Here is a 25,546-nt window from a genome sequence, read left to right as displayed (position 1 = left end):
CCCACTGCCCCCATGAACATCCTGATTGGTGGAGAGGTGTGAGGAGTTCATTTGGTCCAATCAGGGAAAAGGAAGTCCGGATAACTGAGGGGGCGGGGCCGCCGTTCCGTTCAACGTCTCCGCTGAGAGAAGAAACCGGAGGGGCCCCTGTGTGAGGTGGGGGAGGGGTCACTATGGGGGAGGGGCCCCTGTGTGAGGTGGGGGAGGGGTCCTGTGTGAGGTGGGGGAGGGGTCACTATGGGGGAGGGGCCCCTGTGTGAGGTGGGGGAGGGGTCCTGTGTGAGGTGGGGGAGGGGTCACTATGGGGAGGGGTCCTGTGTGAGGTGGGGGAGGGGTCACTATGGGGAGGGGCCCTGTGTGAGGTGGGGGAGGGGTCACTATGGGGAGGGGTCCTGTGTGAGGTGGGGGAGGGGCCCTGTGTGAGGTGGGGGAGGGTCACTATGGGGAGGGGCCCTGTGTGAGGTGGGGGAGGGGTCACTATGGGGAGGGGCCCTGTGTGAGGTGGGGGAGGGGTCACTATGGGGAGGGGCCCTGTGTGAGGTGGGGGAGGGGTCACTATGGGGAGGGGCCCTGTGTGAGGTGGGGGAGGGGTCACTATGGGGGAGGGGCCCTGTGTGAGGTGGGGGAGGGGTCACTATGGGGAGGGGTCCTGTGTGAGGTGGGGGAGGGGTCACTTTGGGGGAGGGGTCCTGTGTGAGGTGGGGGAGGGGTCACTATGGGGAGGGGCCCCTTTTTGAGGTGGGGGAGGGGTCACTATGGGGAGGGGCACTGTGTGAGGTGGGGGAGGGGTCACTATGGGGAGGGTCCTGTGTGAGGTGGGGAGGGGTCACTATGGGGAGGGGTCCTGTGTGAGGTGGGGGAGGGGCCCTGTGTGAGGTGGGGGAGGGGTCACTATGGTGGAGGGGCCCTGTGTGAGGTGGGGGAGGGGCCCTGTGTGAGGTGGGGGAGGGGTCACTATGGGGAGGGGCCCTGTGTGAGGTGGGGGAGGGGCCCTGTGTGAGGTGGGGGAGGGGTCACTATGGGGAGGGGCCCTGTGTGAGGTGGGGGAGGGGTCACTTTGGGGGAGGGGTCACTATGGGAGGGGCCCTGTGTGAGGTGGGGGAGGGGTCACTTTGGGGGAGGGGTCCTGTGTGAGGTGGAGGAGGGGTCACTATGGGGAGGGGCCCTGTGTGAGGTGGGGGAGGGGCCCTGTGTGAGGTGGGGGAGGGGTCACTATGGGAGGGGCCCTGTGTGAGGTGGGGGAGGGGTCACTATGGGGAGGGGTCCTGTGTGAGGTGGGGAGGGGTCACTATGGGGGAGGGGCCCTGTGTGAGGTGGGGGAGGGGTCACTATGGGGAGGGGTCCTGTGTGAGGTGGGGGAGGGGCACTGTGTTAGGTGGGGGAGGGGTCACTATGGGGAGGGGTCCTGTGTGAGGTGGGGGAGGGGTCACTTTGGGGGAGGGTCCTGTGTGAGGTGGGGGAGGGGTCACTATGGGGAGGGGCCCCTTTTTGAGGTGGGGGAGGGGTCACTATGGGGAGGGGCACTGTGTGAGGTGGGGGAGGGGTCACTATGGGAGGGGTCCTGTGTGAGGTGGGGGAGGGGTCACTATGGGGAGGGGTCCTGTGTGAGGTGGGGGAGGGGTCACTATGGTGGAGGGGCCCTGTGTGAGGTGGGGGAGGGGCCCTGTGTGAGGTGGGGGAGGGGTCACTATGGGGAGGGGCCCTGTGTGAGGTGGGGGAGGGGCCCTGTGTGAGGTGGGGGAGGGGTCACTATGGGAGGGGCCCTGTGTGAGGTGGGGAGGGGTCACTTTGGGGGAGGGGTCCACTATGGGGAGGGGCCCTGTGTGAGGTGGGGGAGGGGTCACTTTGGGGGAGGGGTCCTGTGTGAGGTGGGGGAGGGGTCACTATGGGGAGGGCCCTGTGTAAGGTGGGGGAGGGGTCCTGTGTGAGGTGGGGGAGGGGTCACTATGGGAGGGGTCCTGTGTGAGGTGGGGGAGGGGTCCTGTGTGAGGTGGGGGAGGGGCCCCTATGTAAGGTGGGGGAGCGGTCACTATGGTTGAGGGGCCCTGTGTGAGGAGGGCGGTCCCTCTCTCTAGTATTGTGGGTGGGCGGTCCTTCTCTCTTATTGGTGGGTGGGCGGGTCCCTCTCTCTGGTATTGATGGGTGGGCGGTCCTTCTCTCTTATTGGTGGGTGGGCGGTCCCTCTCTCTGGTATTGATGGGTGGGCGGTCCTTCTCTCTTATTGGTGGGTGGGCGGTCCTTCTCTCTTATTGGTGGGTGGGCGGTCCCTCTCTCTGGTATTGGTGGGTGGGCGGTCCCTCTCTCTGGTATTGGTGGGTGGGCGGTCCCTCTCTGGTATTGGTGGGTGGGCGGTCCCTCTCTCTGGTATTGGTGGGTGGGCGGTCCCTCTCTCTGGTATTGTTGGGTGGGCGGTCCCTCTCTCTGGTATTGGTGGGTGGGCGGTCCCTCTCTCTGGTATTGGTGGGTGGGCGGTCCCTCTCTCTGGTATTGGTGGGTGGGCGGTCCCTCTCTCTGGTATTGGTGGGTGGGCGGTCCCTCTCTGGTATTGATGGTGGGCGGTCCCTCTCTCTGGTATTGTTGGGTGGGCGGTCCCCCTCTCTGGTATTGGTGGGTGGGCGGTCCCTCTAGCTGGTATTGGTGGGTGGGCGGTCCCTCTCTCTGGTATTGATGGGTGGGCGGTCCCTCTCTCTGGTATTGATGGGTGGGCGGTCCCTCTCTCAGGTATTGATGGTGGGCAGTCCCTTTCTCTGGTATTGATGGGTGGGCGGTCCCTCTCTCTGGTATTGGTGGGTGGGCGGTCCCTCTCTCTGGTATTGGTGGGTGGGCGGTCCCTCTCTCTGGTATTGGTGGGTGGGCGGTCCCTTTCTCTGGTATTGGTGGGTGGGCGGTCCCTCTCTCAGGTATTGATGGTGGGCAGTCCCTTTCTCTGGTATTGATGGGTGGGCGGTCCCTCTCTCTGGTATTGGTGGGTGGGCGGTCCCTCTCTCTGGTATTGGTGGGTGGGCGGTCCCTCTCTCTGGTATTGGTGGGTGGGCGGTCCCTTTCTCTGGTATTGGTGGGTGGGCGGTCCCTCTCTCTGGTATTGGTGGGTGGGCGGTCCCTTTCTCTGGTATTGGTGGGTGGGCGGTCCCTCTCTGGTATTGGTGGGTGGGCGGTCCCTCTCTGGTATTGGTGGGTGGGCGGTCCCTCTCTGGTATTGGTGTGTGGGCGGTCCCTCTCTCTGGTATTGGTGGGTGGGCGGTCCCTCTCTCTGGTATTGGTGGGTGGGCGGTCCCTCTCTCTGGTATTGGTGGGTGGGCGGTCCCTCTCTCTGGTATTGATGGGTGGGCGGTCCCTCTCTCTGGTATTGATGGGTGGGCGGTCCCTCTCTCTGGTATTGATGGGTGGGCGGTCCCTCTCTCTGGTATTGATGGGTGGGTGGTCCCTCTCTCTGGATTGGTGAGTGGGCGGTCCCTCTCTCTGGTATTGGTGGGTGGGCGGTCCCTCTCTCTGGTATTGGTGGGTGGGCGGTCCCTCTCTCTGGTATTGTTGGGTGGGCGGTCCCCCTCTCTGGTATTGGTGGGTGGGCGGTCCCTCTCTGGTATTGGTGGGTGGGCGGTCCCTCTCTGGTATTGGTGGGTGGGCGGTCCTTCTCTCTTATTGGTGGGTGGGCGGTCCCTCTCTCTGGTATTGGTGGGTGGGCGGTCCTTCTCTCTTATTGGTGGGTGGGCAGTCCCTTTCTCTGGTATTGATGGTGGGCGGTCCCTCTCTCTGGTATTGGTGGGTGGGCGGTCCCTCTCTCTGGTATTGGTGGGTAGGCGGCCCCTCTCTCTGGTATTGGTGGGTGGGCGGTCCCTCTCTCTGGTATTGGTGGGTGGGCGGTCCCTCTCTCTGGTATTGGTGGGTGGGCGGTCCCTCTCTCTGGTATTGGTGGGTGGGCGGTCCCTCTCTCTGGTATTGGTGGGTGGGCGGTCCCTCTCTCAGGTATTGGTGGGTGGGCGGTCCCTCTCTCAGGTATCGGTGGGTGGGCGGCCCCTCTCTCTGGTATCGGTGGGTGGGCGGTCCCTCTCTCTGGTATTGGTGGGTGGGCGGTCCCTCTCTCTGGTATTGGTGGGTGGTCCCTCTCTCTGGTATTGGTGGGTGGGCGGTCCCTCTAGCTGGTATTGGTGGGTGGGCGGTCCCTCTCTCTGGTATTGGTGGGTGGGCGGTCCCTCTCTCTGGTATTGGTAGTCAGGCGGTCCCTCTCTCTTATTGGTGGGTGAGCGGTCCCTCTCTCAGGTATTGTGGGTGGTCCCTCTAGCTATTATTGGTGGGCGGTCCCTCTCTGTGGTATTGGTGGGCGGTCTCTCTCTCAGGTATTGGTGGGCGGTCTCTCTCTCTGGTATTGGTGGGTGGTCCCTCTCTCAGGTATTGGTGGGTGGTCCCTCTAGCTGGTATTGGTAGGCGGTCCCTCTCTGTGGTATTGGTGGGTGGGCGGTCCCTCTCTCTGGTATTGGTGGGTGGGCGGTCCCTCTCTCTGGTATTGGTGGGCGGTCCTTCTGTCTGATATTGGTGGGTAGGCTGTCCCTCTCCATTATTAGTGGGTGGGCGATCCATCTCTCTGGTATTGGTGGATGGGCGGTTCCTCTCTCTGGTGGATGGGCGGTCCCTCTCTCTGGTGGATGGGCGGTCCCTCTCTCTGGTGGGTGGGCGGTCCCTCTCTCTGGTATCGGTGAGTGGGCGGTCCCTATCTCTGGTATTGGTGGGTGGTCCCTCTCTCAGTTATTGGTGGGTGGTCCCTCTAGCTGGTATTGGTGGGCGGTCCCTCTCTCTGGTATTGGTGGGCGGTCCCTCTCTCTGGTATTGGTGGGCGGTCCCTCTCTCAGGTATTGGTGGGTGGTCCCTCTAGCTGGTATTGGTGGGCGGTCCCTCTCTCTGGATTGGTGGGTGGGCGGTCCCTCTCTGTGGTATTGGTGGGTGGTCGCTCCAGCTGGTATTGGTGGGCGGTCCCTCTCTCTGGTATTGGTGGGTGGGCGGTCCCTCTCTCTGGTATTGGTGGGTGGGCGGTCCCTCTCTCTGGTATTGGTGGGTGGGCGGTCCCTCTCTCTGGTATTGGTGGGTGGGCGGTCCCTCTCTCTGGTATTGGTGGGTGGGTGGTCCCTCTCTCTGGTATTGGTGGGTGGGCGGTCCCCCTCTCTGGTATTGGTGGGTGGGCGCTCCCTCTCTCTGGTATTGGTGGGTGGGCGCTCCCTCTCTCTGGTATTGGTGGGTGGGCGCTCCCTCTCTCTGGTATTGGTGGGCGGTCCTTCTGTCTGATATTGGTGGGTGGGCGGTCCCTCTCTCTGGTATTGGTGGGTGGGCGGTCCCTCGCTCTGGTATTGGTGGGTGGGCGGTCCCTCTCTCTGGTATTGATGGTGGGCGGTCCCCCTCTCTGGTATTGATGGGTGGGCGGTCCTTCTCTCTGGTATTGGTGGGTGGGCGGTCCCTCTCTCTGGTATTGGTGGGTGGGCGGTCCCTCTCTCTTGATTGGTGGGTGGGCGGTCCTTCTCTCTGGTATTGGTGGGTGGGCGGTCCCTCTCTCTGGTATTGGTGGGTGGGCGGTCCCCCTCTCTGGTATTGGTGGGTGGGCGGTCCCCCTCTCTGGTATTGGTGGGTGGGCGGTCCCCCTCTCTGGTATTGGTGGGTGGGCGGTCCCTCTCTCTGGTATTGGTGGGTGGGCGGTCCCTTTCTTTGGTATTGGTGGGTGGGCGGCCCATCTCTCTGGTATTGGTGGGTGGGTGGTCCCTCTCTTTGGATTGGTGGGTGGGCGGTCCCTTTCTCTGGGATAGATGGGTGGTGGCCTCTCTCCCAGATTGGTGGGTGATCCCTATCTCTGGCATTGGTAGGTGGGCGGTCCCTCTCTCTGGATTGGTCGGTGTGATAATAATTTGTTTTCCTCCTTTCAGAATGAAGCAGCTTCCTCTGGCTATGGAAGATCTGGCGAGGAGCCTCCCGGGAGGTCAGAGACCCCAACACAGCATGCGGGTATTTACCCTTCCCCTCCTCCCCCTTCCTGACATGGAAGTCAGAAGGTCATGTCGGGCCCCCAGAGGATGATTGCGATGGTGGAGGTCCACATTAGCAAAAATAAAATAAAGGTGACAGAGCAGAGGGATAGAGTCATAGGAAAGAGAGGCAGGATGATGGGGTAGAGAGGCGAGGTCATAGGGCAGAGAGGCGGTGTCATAGGGCAGAGAGGCGGTGTCATAGGGCAGAGAGGCGGTGTCATAGGGCAGGTAGGCGGTGTCATAGGGCAGGGAGGCGGGGTCATAGGGCAGAGAGGCGGGGTCATAGGGCAGAGAGGCGGGGTCATAGGGCAGAGAGGCGGGGTCATAGGACAGAGAGGCATGGTCATAGAGTAGGGAGGCGGGGTCATAGGGCAGAGAGGCGGGGTCATAGGGCAGGGAGGCGAGATCATAGGGCAGGGAGGCGAGATCATAGGGCAGGGAGGCGGGGTCATAGGGCAGGGAGGCGGGGTCATAGGGCAGAGAGGCATGGTCATAGGGCAGAGAGGCGAGGTCATAGGGCAGAGAAACTGGGTCATAGGGCAGAGAGGCATGGTCATAGGGCAGAGAGGCGGGATCATAGGGCAGAGAGGAGGGGTCATAGGGCAGAGAGGCAAGATCATAAAGCAGAGAGGCGGGGTCATAGGGCAGAGAGGAGGGGTCATAGGGCAGAGAGGCAAGATCATAAAGCAGAGAGGCGGGGCCATAGGGCAGAGAGGAGGGGTCATAGGGCAGGGAGGTGGGGCCCCAACGTCAGAGTAGAGTGTATGAAGTTTGGGATCCTGTAGTTCCCTCGGATGAAGCCGCCTCCCTCTACTGCCATCACAGATCAGTGTACCGCTCTGCTGTCGGAACCATGTAACTGCAGTGACCAATCAAAGCAGACCACATGACAATTGTCAGTGTGAACCGTCTGCGATTCAGGTGCGATGTGACACCGCAGCCTTTCCGGACTCGGGGCAAGTAAAGATCCCGTGACTTCTCCGCACTTAAAGTATGGAACCTCAACTCCATGGCAGCTCCTGGGACCCAATCACTGCGTCATCTTGCCAGGGACAACATCCTTCACCTTCCCCTTTAATTGGGGTTGGCACAACCAGTTTACACCAGTCCACACCCTGCTGGGCTCTCTGGCCGGGGGTCTCGCCCGGGTGGTGACATGCCCTATAGCCATAGTATCCACTTTCTGACCAATCAGTATTTTTTGCTAGAAAATTACTTAGAACCCCTAAACATTATATATAACCCTAGAGAATAAAATGGCGGTCGTTGCAATACTAATTTATTAAACGCAATTTTTGTTTGGGGGGAAAAAAATACACTTTAGGCTGGGTTCACACCTTCACCGCATCCGTCGCACAGCAGGGGTCCGGTGCATGCTGGTTCACCGCTTCAGGTCAAATTTCAGCCCAAATTTTGGGGGGTCGGGTGCTTTAAATTTTTTTTTTTTTTTTTTTTTCCTCTTATTTATTTTATTTTTACACTGTCCCTTTAATTTTTTTTTGATCACTTTTTTTCCTATTACAAGACATGTAAACATCTCATGTAATAGAAATAAGAGATGACAGGTCCTCTTTATAGAGATCTCATGTAATAGAAATAAGAGATGACAGGTCCTCTTTATGGAGATCTCATGTAATAGAAATAAGAGATGACAGGTCCTCTTTATGGAGATCTCATGTAATAGAAATAAGAGATGACAGGTCCTCTTTATGGAGAGATCTCATGTAATAGAAATAAGAGATGACAGGTCCTCTTTATAGAGAGATCTCATGTAATAGAAATAAGTGATGACAGGTCCTCTTTATGGAGAGATCATGTAATAGAAATAAGAGATGACAGGTCCTCTTTATGGAGATCTCATGTAATAGAAATAAGAGATGACAGGTCCTCTTTATGGAGATCTCATGTAATAGAAATAAGAGATGACAGGTTCTCTTTATGGAGATCTCATGTAATAGAAATAAGAGATGACAGGTCCTCTTTATAGAGATCTCATGTAATAGAAATAAGAGATGACAGGTCCTCTTTATGGAGATCTCATGTAATAGAAATAAGAGATGACAGGTCCTCTTTATGGAGATCTCATGTAATAGAAATAAGAGATGACAGGTCCTCTTTATGGAGATCTCATGTAATAGAAATAAGAGATGACAGGTCCTCTTTATGGAGCTCTCATGTAATAGAAATAAGAGATGACAGGTCCTCTTTATGGAGATCTCATGTAATAGAAATAAGAGATGACAGGTCCTCTTTATGGAGATCTCATGTAATAGAAATAAGAGATGACAGGTCCTCTTTATGGAGCTCTCATGTAATAGAAATAAGAGATGACAGGTCCTCGTTATGGAGAGATCTCATGTAATAGAAATAAGAGATGACAGGTCCTCTTTATGGACATCTCATGTAATAGAAATAAGAGATGACAGGTCCTCTTTATGGAGATCTCATGTAATAGAAATACGAGATGACAGGTCCTCTTTATGGAGATCTCATGTAATAGAAATAAGAGATGACAGGTCCTCTTTATGGAGATCTCATGTAATAGAAATAAGAGATGACAGGTCCTCTTTATAGAGATCTCATGTAATAGAAATAAGAGATGACAGGTCCTCTTTATGGAGATCTCATATAATAGAAATAAGAGATGACAGGTCCTCTTTATGGAGATCTCATGTAATAGAAATAAGAGATGACAGGTCCTCTTTATGGGGAGATCTCATGTAATAGAAATAAGAGATGACAGGTCCTCTTTATGGAGAGATCTCATGTAATAGAAATAAGAGATGACAGGTCCTCTTTATGGAGATCTCATATAATAGAAATAAGAGATGACAGGTCCTCTTTATGGAGATCTCATATAATAGAAATAAGAGATGACAGGTCCTCTTTATGGAGAGATCTCATGTAATAGAAATAAGAGATGACAGGTCCTCTTTATGGAGAGATCTCATGTAATAGAAATAAGAGATGACAGGTCCTCTTTATGGAGAGATCTCATGTAATAGAAATAAGAGATGACAGGTCCTCTTTATGGAGAGATCTCATGTAATAGAAATAAGAGGTGACAGGTCCTCTTTATGGAGGGGGGGGGGGGGGGGGTCAAAAAGACCCCAAATCTCTCCTCTACCTTTTAAAAGCAAAACATCAAGAAAAAAAAATAGATCTTTTGCTTTAAAGAAAAGTACTTCTGCCCTAGACTGGTAGTGATGTCATGACGTCACTCCGGTCCTCCAAGACCATAGAGGCGATCAGAGACGATCCGGTCTCTGTTCTCCTCTATGGCCAGCCCCGTGACCGATTGGATCGTTCCTCAGGATTATTCTGACCAGCAGCCAGAGTCGCCCCTTAACATCCATTTATGGCTGCCCTTCATCCTGCGTCAGATGTCTCACAGACCCGCCGATCCGTGGTGGGTTACGTCCCTCAGAGGAGATCTCTCCACCGATTGGGGTGGGGCCCTTCTCTACAGAGTGGGTGGAGCAGACGTCTGGAGCCCCACCTCCTTCAGTTGTGATGGTTGGAAGCCTCTAAGCTGGTGTCTGGTACGGGTCTGTTGTCCATACAGATGGTATCCTTCCTGGGAAGAGGGGGGGGGCTGCATCCAATCAGCGCCTAACTTGGCTTGGTCTTAGAGGGGCGAGGTCTCTTTGGACCCCACCTTGATGTCATCATTGTGAAGGACATCACTGGAGGTTGGAGCGTTCACCAGCCTCAGAGTGAGGAGTCCCGGGAAAGGCCAGCTGATGGCCATCCTTCTCCTTCACCCACCCCTGAAGTAGGCACACTCAGGCCCCCTAGGTCTGGTTCTTCGGCAACTCGCAAGGCTGGAAGCAAGAATCTGCTAAGCCTTCAGAGAAGTCTTTCCAGGAAGGTGCACTCCCACTTCTCTAAGTTTGGGGGGTGGTTGCTATTCTTAGTGGGTCCTTGGTTGCTTGCCTGTCAATCATCTGGGTGCACAACCAGACCATCACCTGACCTTTTTGGGGTCTCCACAAGTCAGGGGCTCTTGTGTCTCCTGTGTCAGGTCAGCATCAGGAGCTGTGTCCTGCCCCGGCCACCATCCCCAGAACAATTCTCCTACCTTGTGGTATGTAATATAATAATGTGTGACTGTGAGGGGGGACATTAGAGTGTAAGCTCCTGTGGTGCAGTGGGAGAGGTCATACATTGGACAGTAGGTGGCAGTGTTGTCTATAGAAGGTGATGTGAGCTAAGTGATAAGATGTGTATATACAGTATCTGACAAAAGTAAGTACACCCCTCAGTGACATTTGTGTAAATCTTTTCTTCTATCTTTTCATGTGACAACACTGAAGAAATGACACTTGTCTACAATGTAAAGTAGTGAGTGTACAGCTTGTATAACAGTGTAAATTTACTGTCCCCTCAAAATAACTCAACACACAGCCATTAATGTCTAAACCGCTGGCAACAAAAGTCAGTACACCCCTAAGTGAAAATCTCCAAATTGGGCCCAATTAGCCATTTTCCCTCCCCCGGTGTCATGTGACTCGTTAGTGTTGCTAGGTCTCAGGTGTGAATGGGGAGCAGGTGTGTTAAATGTGGTGTTATCGCTCTCACTCTCTCATACTGGTCACTGGAAGTACAACATGGCACCTCATGACAAAAAACTCTCTGAGGATCTGAAAAAAGAATTGTTGCTCTACATAAAGATGGCCTAGGCTATAAGAAGATTGCCAAGACCCTGAAACTGATCTGCAGCACGGTGGCCAAGACCATACAGCGGTATAACAGGACAGGTTCCACTCAGAACAGGCCTCGCCATGGACCACCAAAGAAGTTGAGGTCACGTGCTCAGCGTCATATCCAGAGGCTGTCTTTGGGAAATAGACGTATGAGTGCTGCCAGCATTGCTGCTGAGGTTGTAGGGGTGGGGGGGTCAGCCTGTCAGTGTTCAGACCATACGCCGCACACTGCATCAAATTGGTCTGCATGGCTGTCATCCCAGAAGGAAGCCTCTTCTAAAGATGATGGACAAGAAAGTCCGCAGTTTGCTGAAGACAAGCAGACTAAGGACATGGATTACTGGAACCATGTCCTGTGGTCTGATGAGACCAAGATAAACGTATTTGGTTCAGATGGTGACAAGCGTGTGGGGGGGCAACCAGGTGAGGAGGACAAAGACAAGTGTGTCTTGTCTACAGTCAAGCATGGTGGTGGGAGTGTCATGGTCTGGGGCTGCATGAGTGCTGCCGGCACTGGGGGGGCTACAGATCATTGAGGGAACCATGAATGCCAACATGTACTGTGATATACTGAAGCAGAGCATGATCCCCTCCCTTCAGAGACTGGACCGCAGGGCAGTATTCCAACATGATAACCACCCCAAACACACCTCCAAGACCACCACTGCCTTGCTAAAGAAGCTGAGGGTAAAGGTGATGGACTGGCCAAGCATGTCTCCAGACCTAAACCCTATTGATCATCTGTGGGACATCCTCAAACGGAAGGTGGAGGAGCGCAAGGTCTCTAACATCCACCAGCTCTGTGATGTCATCATGGAGGAGGGGAAGAGGACTCCAGTGACAACCTGTGAAGCTCTGGTGACCTCCATGTCCAAGAGGGTTAAGGCAGTGCTGGAAAATAATGGTGGCCACACAAAATATTGACACTTTGAGCCCAATTTGGAGATTTTCACTTAGGGGTGTACTGACTTTTGTTGCCAGCGGTTTAGACATTAATGGCTGTGTGTTGAGTTATTTTGAGGGGACAGTAAATTTACACTGTTATACAAGCTGTACACTCACTACTTTACATTGTAGACAAGTGTCATTTCTTCAGTGTTGTCACATGAAAAGATAGAAGAAAAGATTTACACAAATGTCACTGAGGGGTGTACTTACTTTTGTCAGATACTGTGTATGTATGTGTATATATATATAATATAGTGTATATGTTGGCTGAGCGCAGGCCGCTCTCTGGAATAATCTTCTTATATCTTCTATAAATCTCAGGCTCTGCTCCGCCATGCCATCTCCTACATCCAGTTCCTGCAGAAGAGGATTCGAGACACGCAGGACATGTTGGTGCCGTATAGCAGCCAGCTGGGTAAGAATGGAGCTTACAGGGGGAGGGGCATCAGAGAAGGCGGGGCCAGTGAAGGTCCAATTGTGGATCCATAATACTGCGCCCACCAGTACTGGGACGAGGTTCTGAAGCCCCCAAGGTGAAAGCCCCCCCCCCCCCCCCACAGGAGCTGGAAGAAGGGATGGGCCAGGGACTATTCAGGGGGTCCTAGGAGGGGAGTGAACCTCAGGTGAGATAATCCAGAGATAGCTCCACACTACAAATCCCATGAGATATTGCAAGACTCTGACAGCCGCGAGGATGATGGGATTTGTAGTGGAGGAGTTTCCACCCCTGAGATAAACTATAGGGGCCCTGGAAGTACAGAGGCAGAGCACGGCAGAGGTCATGTGACAGAAGGCAGCGGGGGGTTCCTTCTGAGATAGCTGTGTGATAATCCTCACTCTTGGGGGGGGGGGGGGGGGGGGGGGGGGGGAGGGGGAGGGTTTGTAGGTCTAAAATACAGAATAACAATCCATTGTATGAAGGAGGACCTGTCACACCGGGATGGGGGTGGGGGGTGGGGGGGTGCCCGGATTCTGCATTCTTCTGGTGCCAACCTGCATCTTGTAATAAGAAATGTGACACATCTGAGACCTGAGCTGAGGCAGTGCATGTGAATGGAGACATTGGGGGTGTAAATGGCCTCAGTGGTTCCAGATCTGATCAGAAAGAGCCAGACCGACCACTCATACACACAGGGCCCCCCTCAGATTACCTGTATTAGGGGAGATATTGGGGTACAGAGCCTTTCGAGCTGATAAGGGCCATTAGAGGGTATATTGGAGTACAATGCCATTCAAGATGATATTGGGGTACAGGCCATCCAAGTTTATATTTAGGTACAGGAAATGAGAGGAGGTATTGGGGTACAGGTCATTAGAGGAGGTATTGGGGTACAGGTCATTCAAGTTTTATATTTAGGTAAAGGAAGTGAGAGGAGGTATTGGGGTACAGGTCATTAGAGGAGGTATTGGGGTACAGGTCATTCAAGTTTTATATTTAGGTACAGGACATGAGAGGAGATATTGGGGTACAGGTCATCCAAGATATTGGGGTACAATGCTATTCAAGGTGTCCTAGGGGTAGAGGCCATCCAAGATAATATTGGGGTACAGGCCATCCAGGGTTATATTTAGGTACAGGCTATTAGAGGAGATATTGGGGTACAGGCCAATCAAGGTGTCATAGGGTTACAGGCCTTCCAAGATGATATTTGGGTACGGACAATCCAAGGTTATATTGTATGGCATGAGGGGAGATATTGGGGTATAGGCCATCTAAAGTGTCAATGGGGTACAGACCATTAGAGGCGATATTGAGGCACAGGCTATCCAAGCTGATATAGGGGTACAGGTCATTAGTGGAGATATTGGGGTACAATGCTATTCAAGGTGTCATAGAGGTACAGACCATCCAAGATTACATTGAGGTACAGGCCACCCAGGGTTATATTCGTGTACAGGCCATTAGAGGAGGATTTGAGGTACATGCCATTAGATGAGGATTTGAGGTACATGCCATTAGAGGAGGATTTGGGGTACAGGCCATTAGAGGGGGATTTGGGGTACAGGCCATTGGAGGAGGATTTGGGGTACAGGCCATTAGAGGAGAATTTGGGGTACAGGCCATTAGAGGAGAATTTGGGGTACAGGCCATTAGAGGATGATTTGGGGTACATGCCATTAGAGGACTTGGGGTACCGGCCATTAGAGGAGGATTTGGGGTACCGGCCATTAGAGGAGGATTTGGGGTACCGGCCATTAGAGGAGGATTTGGGGTACATGCTATTGGAGGAGGATTTGGGGTACAGGCGATTGGAGGATTTGGGGTACATGCTATTAGAGGAGGATTTGGGGTACAGGCCATTAAAAAAGGATTTGGGGTACATGCCATTAGAGGAGGATTTGGCGTACATGCCATTAGAGGAGGATTTGGGGTACATGCTATTAGAGGAGGATTTGGGGTACATGCTATTAGAGGAGGATTTGGGGTACATGTTATTAGAGGAGGATTTGGGGTACATGTTATTAGAGGATTTGGGGTACAGGCCATTAGAGGAGGATTTGGGGTACATGTTATTAAAGGAGGATTTGGGGTACATGCTATTAGAGGATTTGGGGTACAGGCCATTAGAGGAGGATTTGGGGTACATGCCATTAGAGGAGGATTTGGGGTACATGCCATTAGAGGAGGATTTGGGGTACATGTTATTAAAGGAGGATTTGGGGTACATGCTATTAGAGGATTTGGGGTACAGGCCATTGGAGGAGGATTTGGGGTACATGCTATTAGAGGATTTGGGGTACAGCCCATTGGAGGAGGATTGGGGTACATGCTATTAGAAGAGGATTTGGGGTACAGGCCATTGGAGGAGGATTTGGGGTACAGGCCATTGGAGGAGGATTTGGGGTACAGACTATTAGAGGAGGATTTGGGGTACATGCTATTAGAGGAGGATTTGGGGTACATGTTATTAGAGGAGGATTTGGGGTACATGCTATTAGAGGATTTGGGGTACAGGCCATTGGAGGAGGATTTGGGGTACAGGCCATTAGAGGAGGATTTGGCGTACAGGCCATTAGAGGAGGATTTGGGGTACAGGCCATTAGAGGAGGATTTGGGGTACATGCCATTAGAGGAGGATTTGGGGTACAGGCCATTAGAGGAGGATTTGGGGTACATGCTATTGGAGGATTTGGGGTACATGCTATTAGAGGAGGATTTGGGGTACATGTTATTAAAGGAGGATTTGGGGTACATGCTATTAGAGGATTTGGGGTACATGCTATTAGAGGATTTGGGGTACAGCCCATTGGAGGAGGATTTGGGGTACAGGCTATTAGAAGAGGATTTGGGGTACAGGCTATTAGAAGAGGATTTGGGGTACAGGCTATTAGAGGAGGATTTGGGGTACATGCTATTAGAAGAGGATTTGGGGTACAGGCCATTGGAGGAGGATTTGGGGTACAGGCCATTGGAGGAGGATTTGGGGTACAGGCCATTGGAGGAGGATTTGGGGTACAGGCCATTAGAGGAGGATTTGGGGTACAGGCCATTAGAGGAGGATTTGGGGTACAGGCCATTGGAGGAGGATTTGGGGTACAGGCCATCAGAAGTGATATGTGTCGTGTCCTTGCAGGTTTCTGGCCCCTCTGGACCCCCCGACGTTCACTCGGCAGCACAGAGAAGGCAGGAAAATGCCACCCAGAACCCCGGAAGAGAATCCAGCTGAAGGGTGAGGAGCCGCGTGTGTACCATGTGACCTGGGAGGTGATATGTGACAGCACTGAGTGCCATTGTGTGTAATGGGGGGGATGGGGGAGGGGGGGATATATGATGTTGGGGCTGTCGCTGCTCCCCCCATACTGGAGAGACTGGGTATCGGGTTGTCATGGTAATTCGTTGGCACCGGTACTTCCTGAGTGATGAGAGACCTATAGGGAGGCGGCAGATCACATGACCTGAATGACATCAGCAGAGATCACTTTCAGCAGATCCAGAGACTTCAGCTGCTGAATTAATATCCAAATCTTCACTTTTCCACTAAAAGTCTTGTCTGGCCCCACCCCTCCTGACCTCTAAATCCACCCTATTGTACTGAAGATCCAATAAGAAAATGGAGAAGGAATCCTAGAATGTCGCATGCCTGTATCTCGGGATCTTCTAATTGGTCACTGCAGGTGAGCTCAGCTGATGGACTTCTCATCCTATGTTGGGGGTCTGGATGGGGCACTTTGTTGGTCTTTTTTTTTTTTGCATTCAAATTAACTATCTGCAGTGAGCTGAGCTGCCGCCTCGATCCCTATTCCATCCCGATCCCTGAATCTGGGGAAATGCATGCCGTGGGTTCCAGCCCCGCCCACACTCTGCAGAGCGGTAATACAGCACAGTGTTCAGCAGTGATACCCAGAGACACTGTGAAAGGCCTTCTGAAATTGTCTGCAGAGGGTGATAAAAAATGCAGATTAATTCACTTTCTTTTGTTGCCTTTTTATTCTTTCTGTTTCCTTTCCCAGTTTGTGCAGAGAGCCCGCCGCCAGACTCCGCACTCCAAGCGGGGTAACGCCATCTACAGTCCACTGTCCCCTCCCCTCTACTGTCCCCTCCCCTCTACTCCCCCTCTCATCTCCCCTCTCCCCTCCCTTCTACTCTCCCCTCCCTTCTACTCTCCCCTCCCCTCTACTCTCCCCTCCCCTCTACTCTCCCCTCTCATCTCCTTTCCCCTCTCATCTCCTCTGTCCCCTCCCTTCTACTCTCCCCTCCCCTCCCCTCTATTCTCCCCTCCCCTCTACTCTCCCCTCCCCTCTACTCCCCCTCTCATCTCCCCTGTCCCCTCCCTTCTACTCTCCCCTCCCTTCTACTCTCCCCTCCCTTCTACTCTCCCCTCCCTTCTACTCTCCCCTCCCCTCTACTCTCCCCTCCCCTCTACTCTCCCCTCCCCTCTACTCCCCCTCTCATCTCCCCTGTCCCCTCCCTTCTACTCTCCCCTCTCATCTCCTCTCCCCTCTCATCTCCTCTCCCCTCTCATCTCCTCTGTCCCCTCCCCTCTACTGTCCCCTCTTCTCTACTGTTCCCTCCCCTCTACTCCCCCTCTCATCTCCTCTGTCCCCTCCCTTCTACTCTCCCCTCCCCTCTCATCTCCTCTCCCCTCTCATCTCCTCTGTCCCCTCCCCTCTACTCTCCCCTCTCATCTCCCCTGTCCCCTCCTCTCTACTCTCCCCTCCCCTCTACTCTTCCCTCCCCTCTACTCTCCCCTCTCATCTCCCCTGTCCCCTCCTCTCTACTCTCCCCTCCCCTCTACTCTTCCCTCCCCTCTACTCTCCCCTCTCATCTTCTCTGTCCCCTCCTCTCCCCACCACTGTCCCCTCCCCTCTCCTCTGTCCCCTCCCCTCTCCTCTGTCCCCTCCCCTCTCCTCTGTCCCCTCCCCTCTCCTCTCCCCCCTCATCTCCTCTGTCCCCTCTCATCTCCTCTGTCCCCTCTCATCTCCTCTGTCCCCTCCACTCTACTCTCCCCTCTCATCTCCTCTCCTCTCCCCTCTCATCTCCTCCCCCTCTCCCCTCTCCTCTCCTCCCCCTCTCCCCTCTACTCCCCCTCTCCCCTCTACTCCCCCTCTCATCTCCCCTCTCCCCTCCTCTCCACTCCCCTCTCATCTCCTCTGTCCCCTCCCCTCTACTCTCCCCTCTCATCTCCTCGCCCCTCTCATCTCCTCTGTCCCCTCCTCTATACTCTCCCCTCTCATTTCCTCTGTCCCCTCCCCTATACTCTCCCCTATACTCTCCCCTCTCATCTCCTCTCTCATCTCCTCTGTCCCCTCCCCTCTGCTCTCCCCTCTCATCTTCTCGCCCCTCTCATCTCCTCTGTCCCCTCCCCTCTACTATCCCCTCTCATCTCCTCTGTCCCCTTCCCTCTACTATCCCCTCTCATCTCCTCTGTCCCCTCCCCTCTACTATCCCCTCTCATCTCCTCTATCCCCTCCCCTCTACTATCCCCTCTCATCTCCTCTATCCCCTCCCCTCTACTATCCCCTCTCATCTCCTCTGTCCCCTCTCATCTCCTCTGTCCCCTCCTCTCTACTCTCCCCTCTCATCTCCTCTGTCCCCTCCCCTCTACTGTCCTCTCTCATCTCCTGTCTCCCCTCTCATCTCCTGTGTCCCCTCCCCTCAACTCTCCCCTCTCTTCTCCTCTCCCCTCCCCTCTACTCTCCCCTCCTCGCCCCTCCCCTCTACTCTCCCCTCTCATCTCCTCTGTCCCATCCTCTTCCCTCTCCTCAGTCTTCTCTACTGTCCTCTTCACTGTCTCATCCCCTCTACTGTCCCCTCCACTTTCCTCTCCTCTCCCCTCTACTGATTTCTCCTCTGTCCTCTCCACTGTCCCCTTCCTTCTCCTTTAACCTCTCCTCTCCCCCTGTGCTCCCCGCTGTCCTCCCTGCTATATCCCTCTGCTGTCCCCCCATTGTCCTCCCTGCCGTACCCCCATTGTCCTCCTTACTGTACCCCCCTTGACCTCCCCGTCGTGCCCCCCATTGTCCTCCCTACCGTGCCCCCCATTGTCTCCCCCCCGATGACATTTCTGTCTCATGCAGGCAGAAGCTGGTCCCGTACGTCTCCTCCTCATCCTCAGAAAATGGTGACAGCGGTCCCTGGCTGGACTCAGTCATGATATCCTCTCCTCCTCCCCTCAGTGAGTATATACACAACCCCTTCCCCATCCCCATCCCCCCGGGGTCTGACCTAAGCGTGGTCTGCGCTTTCCTCCCAGTAACCAATCAGAATCCTCCATCCAGTGGAAGATCCGCAGAGCATACCACCATCAGATGCCCCGTATGAGGGGCCCCTGGAGATGGCACACAGGGGCCGTACGCTCCATACCGCTCTGCACTAAACATGCAATGCATGATGGGAATGTGATCTCCACTGGGACCGGAAATCCAGGATTCTTTACAACAATATAGGAAAGGCTGCAAATGTTTTCCATTTTATCAGGAAATTATAAATAAATATGGAAAAAATTGTGCGAGAAATCTGTTCATGTGTGTATTGTACAATGTGTGTCTATAGACAGGATCACCACATACTGTATACAATGTGTGTCTATAGATAGGATCACCACATACTGTATACAATGTGTGTCTATAGATAGGATCACCACATACTGTATACAATGTGTGTCTATAGACAGGATCACCACATACTGTATACAATGTGTGTCTATAGACAGGATCACCACATACTGTATACAATGTGTGTCTATAGACAGGATCACCACATACTGTATACAATGTGTGTCTATAGACAGGATCACCACATACTGTATACAATGTGTGTCTATAGACAGGATCACCACATACTGTATACAATGTGTGTCTATAGATAGGATCACCACATACTGTATACAATGTGTGTCTATAGATAGGATCACCACATACTGTATACAATGTGTGTCTATAGACAGGATCACCACATTCTGTATACAATGTGTGTCTATAGACAGGATCACCACATACTGTATACAATGTGTGTCTATAGATAGGATCACCACATACTGTATACAATGTGTGTCTATAGATAGGATCACCACATACTGTATACAATGTGTGTCTATAGATAGGATCACCACATACTGTATACAATGTGTGTCTATAGATAGGATCACCACATACTGTATACAATGTGTGTCTATAGACAGGATCACCACATTCTGTATACAATGTGTGTCTATAGACAGGATCACCACATACTGTATACAATGTGTGTCTATAGATAGGATCACCACATACTGTATACAATGTGTGTCTATAGATAGGATCACCACATACTGTATACAATGTGTGTCTATAGATAGGATCACCGCATACTGTATACAATGTGTGTCTATAGACAGGATCACCACATACTGTATACAATGTGTGTCTATAGACAGGATCACCACATACTGTATACAATGTGTGTCTATAGATAGGATCACCGCATACTGTATACAATGTGTGTCTATAGACAGGATCACCACATACTGTATACAATGTGTGTCTATAGATAGGATCACCACATACTGTATACAATGTGTGTCTATAGACAGGATCACCACATACTGTATACAATGTGTGTCTATAGACAGGATCACCACATATGTATACAATGTGTGTCTATAGACAGGATCACCACATACTGTATACAATGTGTGTCTATAGACAGGATCACCACATACTGTATACAATGTGATGGGGAAGAGATCTCACATCTCACTAGATCCCGGAACCTCAGATCACTACATCTCACAGATCACTACATCTCACAGATCACTAGATCACTACATATCACTAGATCTTAGAATCACAGGTTACTAGATTTCAGAATCTTATATTGCTAAATCCTGCAATCACAGACCACAAGATCCCAGAACTACAGAGCACTAGATCCCAGAACTACAGAGCACTAGATCCCAGAACTACAGAGCACTAGATCCCAGAACTACAGAGCACTAGATCCCAGAACTACAGAGCACTAGATCCCAGAACTACCGACCACAAGATCCCAGAACTACCGACCACAAGATCCCAGAACCACAGAGCACTAGATCCCCGAACCACAGAGCACTAGATCCCCGAACCACAGAGCACTAGATCCCCGAACCACAGAGCACTAGATCCCCGAACCACAGAGCACTAGATCCCCGAACCACAGAGCACTAGATCCCCGAACCACAGAGCACTAGATCCCCGAACCACAGAGCACTAGATCCCAGAACTACAGAGCACTAGATCCCCGAACCACAGAGCACTAGATCCCAGAACTACAGAGCACTAGATCCCAGAACTACAGAGCACTAGATCCCAGAACTACAGAGCACTAGATCCCAGAACTACAGAGCACTAGATCCCAGAACTACAGAGCACTAGATCCCAGAACTACAGAGCACTAGATCCCAGAACCACAGAGCACTAGATCCCCGAACCACAGAGCACTAGATCCCCGAACCACAGAGCACTAGATCCCCGAACCACAGAGCACTAGATCCCCGAACCACAGAGCACTAGATCCCCGAACCACAGAGCACTAGATCCCAGAACCACAGAGCACAAGATCCCAGAACTACTGGTACTACCATTATCTAATCATAGATTCCAGGACCAAAGATCACTAGATCTTGGAATCATATAAATAGTTTGAAGAATTACAGACCACTAGAACCCGAAACCACAGATCACTAGGTCTTGAACCATAGACTAACAGATCCTAGAATCAGATTATTAGACCCTGAAACCACAGGTTGCTAAATCCCAGAATCACTAGATCCCTGACTACCACAGACGAGTAGATCCCAGAACCACAGATCCGTAGATCCTGGAATGGCAGATCACTGTGCATCTATCTGTAGTGATGGTGTGGTTTTGTCCCGTGGCAGGCCCTGGTACCCCGCAGTCCTCGGTGCCGCCATTTCTGGGGCTCAGCCCGTCTCTGCGCTCCTCCCCAGTGGATGATGTCACAGTGGGCGGAGTTGTACCACCAGGTAAAGCAGTGAGATGTTTGGGGGAACTCCGCAGTCATATGAGGGGTCAGCAAAGTAATCATGTGACTTGTTTATTGGCAGTTTTGTTTGAGGAGGTCCAGATCTGTTGCAGCTCTCCGGTTCAGGTAATACTCCGATCTGTTATCATTGGGCCATTCTTATTAGGGGCCCCACACCTCTATAGCAGGGGCCCCCAAACCTTTACACAAAGAGCCAGTTCCTTGTTCAGAGCCCGGACTATGGTCAGTAAGATCCAAATATATCCCCATATCAGAGGACAGTGGGAGTAATAAATACCCCCATGTTGTAGGATAGTGGGAGTAATAAATACCCCTAAATCGGAGGGAGTAATAAATACCCCCATGTTTTAGGATAGTGGGAGTAATAAATACCCCTATATCAGTGGGAGTAATAAATACCCCTATATCAGTAGGAATAATAAATTCCCCTATATCAGTAGGAGTAATAAATACCCCTATATCGTGGGAGTTATAAATACCCCTATATTAATGGGAGTAATAAATACCCCTATATCGGAGGTAGTTATAAATACCCCTATATCAGTTGGAGTAATAAATACCCCTATATCGGTGGGAGTAATAAATACCCGTATATTGGTAGGAGTTATAAATACCCCTATATTGGTGGGAGTAATTAATACCCCTATATCAGTGGGAGTAATAAATACCCCTATATCGTGGGCAGTATAATTACCCCTATATCAGTGGGAGTATTAAGTACCCCTATATCGGTGGTAGTAATAAATACCCCTATATCGGTGGGCACTATAATCACCCCTATATCAGTGGGCATTATAATTACCCCTATATCGTCGGAGTAATTAATACCCCTATATCAGTGGGAGTTATAAATACCCCTATATCAGTGGAAGTAATTAATACCCCTATATCGGTGGAAGTCATAAATACCCCTATATCGGTGGGAGTAATAAATACCCCTATATCAGTGAGAGTAATAAATACCTGTTTCTTAATCATACCTCACAGGATAAAAAAGAGTTCATATTTGTGCCTACCTGGGTTATGCTGCCACCTTCAGGTGAATGGTGTCAGAAACCATGAATCAGACCGAGACAGAAGTACAGTTAAATCACACTTGTTTAATAATAAAAGTAAATAGAACAAACGTAGTCAAAACATAGCCAAAGTTCGGTAACCGTAATGGATAGTCAGACAAGCTAGAAAGTCAGGAAGCCAGGGAACAGCGTAGTGGAACAGCAAGCAGGATCTGGAGCCAGAAGGAATGTCAGCCAAGCAAGTCATTAACAGGTACGCAGAAGATAGTCTATGTGATGTTGACCAAGGCGAAGGCAGAGATTCTCTGGGCTGGATGGTTTAAGTAGGCAGGACTGAAGAGCAGGATATCATCAACAGCTGAGTAATTGTGGAGAGAAAGGTGCTGGCAATTAGCCGACAGCTGAGCGGCCAACTCAGAAAAGGAAGGGCTGAGCCCAGCCCTGACAAATGGACACTGGCCAAAAAAGGCAGGAATCCTCGCCCAAACATAACGCCGCCCAGACATAGCCCCTCCCAGCTCAGCTACGCCCAGTTTTTTGCTAGTGTCCTCTGTGCTAGATTTTCCTCTCTAGGTCTCTCTGAAGATCTCTCTCCTGGGCTTTTTACCCATAGATCCTGGCCTGTTCCTTACACCCCTGGTGGGGCAGAGGAGGGCTGAATCTGGATTGGTGGGTACAGTATACAGGGCGGCCGGTAACGGTGCCGGTAGGTTGCTGGATCCTGTGGGGAGCGAGCTCTCCTGGGTGTAACATATGAACCCGCTGGCAGGGTGCTGTACAGGTCCAGGGCTGTGATCCCTGCGAGGTGTGCCTGCCATGATGGGTGAAGATTAGGACTTTTGGACTGGTGATTGACTCTAGGCTACATGGAGTCGGTATTAGTCTTTCCCCCCCCCGGGTGCCCCCGTGCACATGGGCTGCCCTTCTGGCTGTTTGTACAGAGTATTCCAGCTCCACAGGATGCAGCAAGTATCCAGGAACCCTTGGGGGTTGAAACACTCTTCAGTGATTGGCTTTTGCCTACACTCCTTTCGGCTGGGTGGCTTCTCCCAGTGAGGCCTACAGATTCTCAGCAAGCCACAGCATCGTGCGGACAGACAGGTGGGGGCGAATTTTGATCATGTGGGCGGCGTAATCCCTTAGGTAAGGAGGAACCTCTACAAGGGCTCCTAAACTGTCAGATTTTATCTGAATCCAGCTCTTTATCTGGTATCTCCACTGTCTCCAGGGTACAGTCCTCCTCTTACTTTGTGTCAGGGGAGGAACTTTCTGAAGCCATTTGTAGTCTGTGAGATCAGCTCTTAGGGGTTCTTACTGATATTGAATGCCTGGGATAGAGGATGTGGTATTGGAGACAAATCCTCAGGAAGAGCAGGAGACTTTTGGGGGACAGGAATCCTCTGTAGACCCCTGAAGAGGAATTTTGGGGACTAGAGCTTTCTCAGACACAGAAGACCACAGTAGGCTTCCTGGCTGATATGCTGTGCACTAATCTGAGGGTATCACTCCCCAAAGTCACCAGGGTTGGTTCCTGGTTACTTCCCAGAAATCCCAAGTCCTTTTTCAGTGCACCCCATCTTGAAGGAAGGGATGTATGCTGACCGGGCTCACATGGAAGTGTTTTTACTACTGAAGCGATTTGCTCATCAGTACCCCATGGAGAAAGAATTCTACAAAAAATTGGGTACTCCGACTTTTGACCCTGCTTGAGTAAGACCCTGGTGGTCGGTGATCCCCAGGTCCTTAAAGATGCCACAGACATGAAGTTAAAGGCCTTGAGTTTCCTGGCAAGATGGAGCCTATGACTTAAGTGCTGGTCAGTGGAACTTCACTGCAAGTAGCAAATCGAGAGTCTGCCCTTTGAGGGTGAATGTTTGTTTGGACAATCCTTGATGCCTTCATCCAGAAGATGACTACGGAAAAGAACATGCTGTTATCCCCAAACAAGAAGGTGATAAATCAGAAATTGGTGATTCCTTCAGAATCCAAGAAGAGTTCCTTTCATAAGCAGCCAGCATCAGGATCTTCTTATACAATTTTCCTTTAGATTTACAAAACCATATAATATGAGGTAAAAGTTAAACACTTTCAATTTGTATGCAATCAGGCCGGCCCTTGTACTACACAGTTGAAGGTAAATCTAAAGGAAATTGTATAATGTATGGCCAGCTTAAGGAAAACCCTACATCCCAGTCCTTAAGAAGAACTGGATCCCCATACCCTCCTTCCAGTTCTAGAGGCAAATTCTGTGTGTGTGGGGTGGACATCTGTTGACTTTTGTGGCTGCTTGGACTCAGGAAGTCATGGATGACCGGGTCTACAGTGTGGTGACCAGAGGCTACAAGCTGGAGTTTTGCGGCTTTCCCCCTCCATCCTATGTGCGCTCAAGGGTATTTTAAGGGCCACAAAATAGAGTGGTTGTTTGCAGCCCTGAAAAGACTGCTTTCCCTGGGGGTCATCACACCTGAAGTCACATGGCTTCTATTTCAATCTTTAACGGTTCCCCAGCCAGAGACATCCAGCCCTTTCTGGAAAGATCTTCACGTGTTCTGTGCTATCGGTGTGTGGCATTGGCATTCAGCCTGTCCACAGCGTCCAGGGATTTTACCAAGGTGTTTGCTCTGGTTTTGGGGTTGTTGAGGACTCAAGGTATCTCCATTGTGGGGCACCTGAATGACCTGCTACTCAGGGAGCACTTGGCTCAGAAATTGATATCAAATGTCCAGCAGATGATGTGCTGAAAAAGTTCAGCTGAACCTTCAAAGGTTTTGCATTGGTTTTAACACAATGTCTGGAGTGCTTAGGTTTAGTTTTTGACACAGCGCCAGCAAAAGGTACCGCTTCCGGAGGAGAAATGTTTGTCTCTTCAATCCCAGGTGGAGTTCCTGAAGTTGTTTGGAAGATTCCTCAATTTGGGCCTGCATGAAAGTGCTAGGGAAGATGGTAGCTGGCTTCGAAATTGTCCTTTATGCCCAGTTTCACTCCAGAACTCTGCACCCCTATATCCTGTCGGTCTGAGACAAACATCAGGAATCTTTGGCTCTGCCAGTGCTTCTGACTCCAAAGACCATGTTGGCTCTGGAATAGTAGAAAAGCGGTTTAACCTTAAACTGCGTAGAGGGTTCTTTCCCGTCAGAGCAGTGAGGATGTGGAACTCCCTTCCACAAGCGGTGGTATCAGCAGGGAGTGTCGATATTTAAAAAAAAAAAAAAACTATTAAATGGGCATCTTAAGGATCCCAACATACAGGGATATGGGATTTATTATTGACATAAACTCACACACACCACATAGGTTGAACAGAATGGACTGGTGTATTTTCAACTTTACCAAATATGTAATTATGCTGAATACTGGGAAATCCTTTCTTCTAATGTTGAAGATGTCAGGCTGCGGAGGTGTTCTGGA

The 25,546-nt window shown here is 51.7% G+C and overlaps 1 protein-coding gene across 1 annotated transcript in view; it reads left to right on the top strand.

Annotated features, from left to right (window-relative positions):
• The first annotated feature begins 245 nt into the window (after nt 1–245).
• The window catches only part of MEIOSIN (meiosis initiator), a 37,116-nt gene continuing 11,815 nt past the window's right edge, over nt 246–25,546 (top strand). Inside the window, exons 1-8 of the mRNA XM_073598056.1 lie at nt 246–261; nt 5,904–5,982; nt 11,981–12,074; nt 15,235–15,330; nt 16,112–16,154; nt 18,179–18,276; nt 20,998–21,102; nt 21,184–21,227. Of these exons, the coding sequence (XP_073454157.1) occupies nt 5,905–5,982; nt 11,981–12,074; nt 15,235–15,330; nt 16,112–16,154; nt 18,179–18,276; nt 20,998–21,102; nt 21,184–21,227 (558 nt within the window). The 5' untranslated portion in view covers nt 246–261; nt 5,904. The remainder of the gene's footprint in view (nt 262–5,903; nt 5,983–11,980; nt 12,075–15,234; nt 15,331–16,111; nt 16,155–18,178; nt 18,277–20,997; nt 21,103–21,183; nt 21,228–25,546) is intronic.

This window comes from Aquarana catesbeiana, linkage group LG09 (genome assembly GCF_042186555.1).
Source record: "Aquarana catesbeiana isolate 2022-GZ linkage group LG09, ASM4218655v1, whole genome shotgun sequence".
NCBI classification, from domain to species: Eukaryota; Metazoa; Chordata; class Amphibia; order Anura; family Ranidae; genus Aquarana; species Aquarana catesbeiana.
Note: the sequence above shows the minus strand (reverse complement) of the source record. Positions and strands in the feature narration are given on the sequence as shown.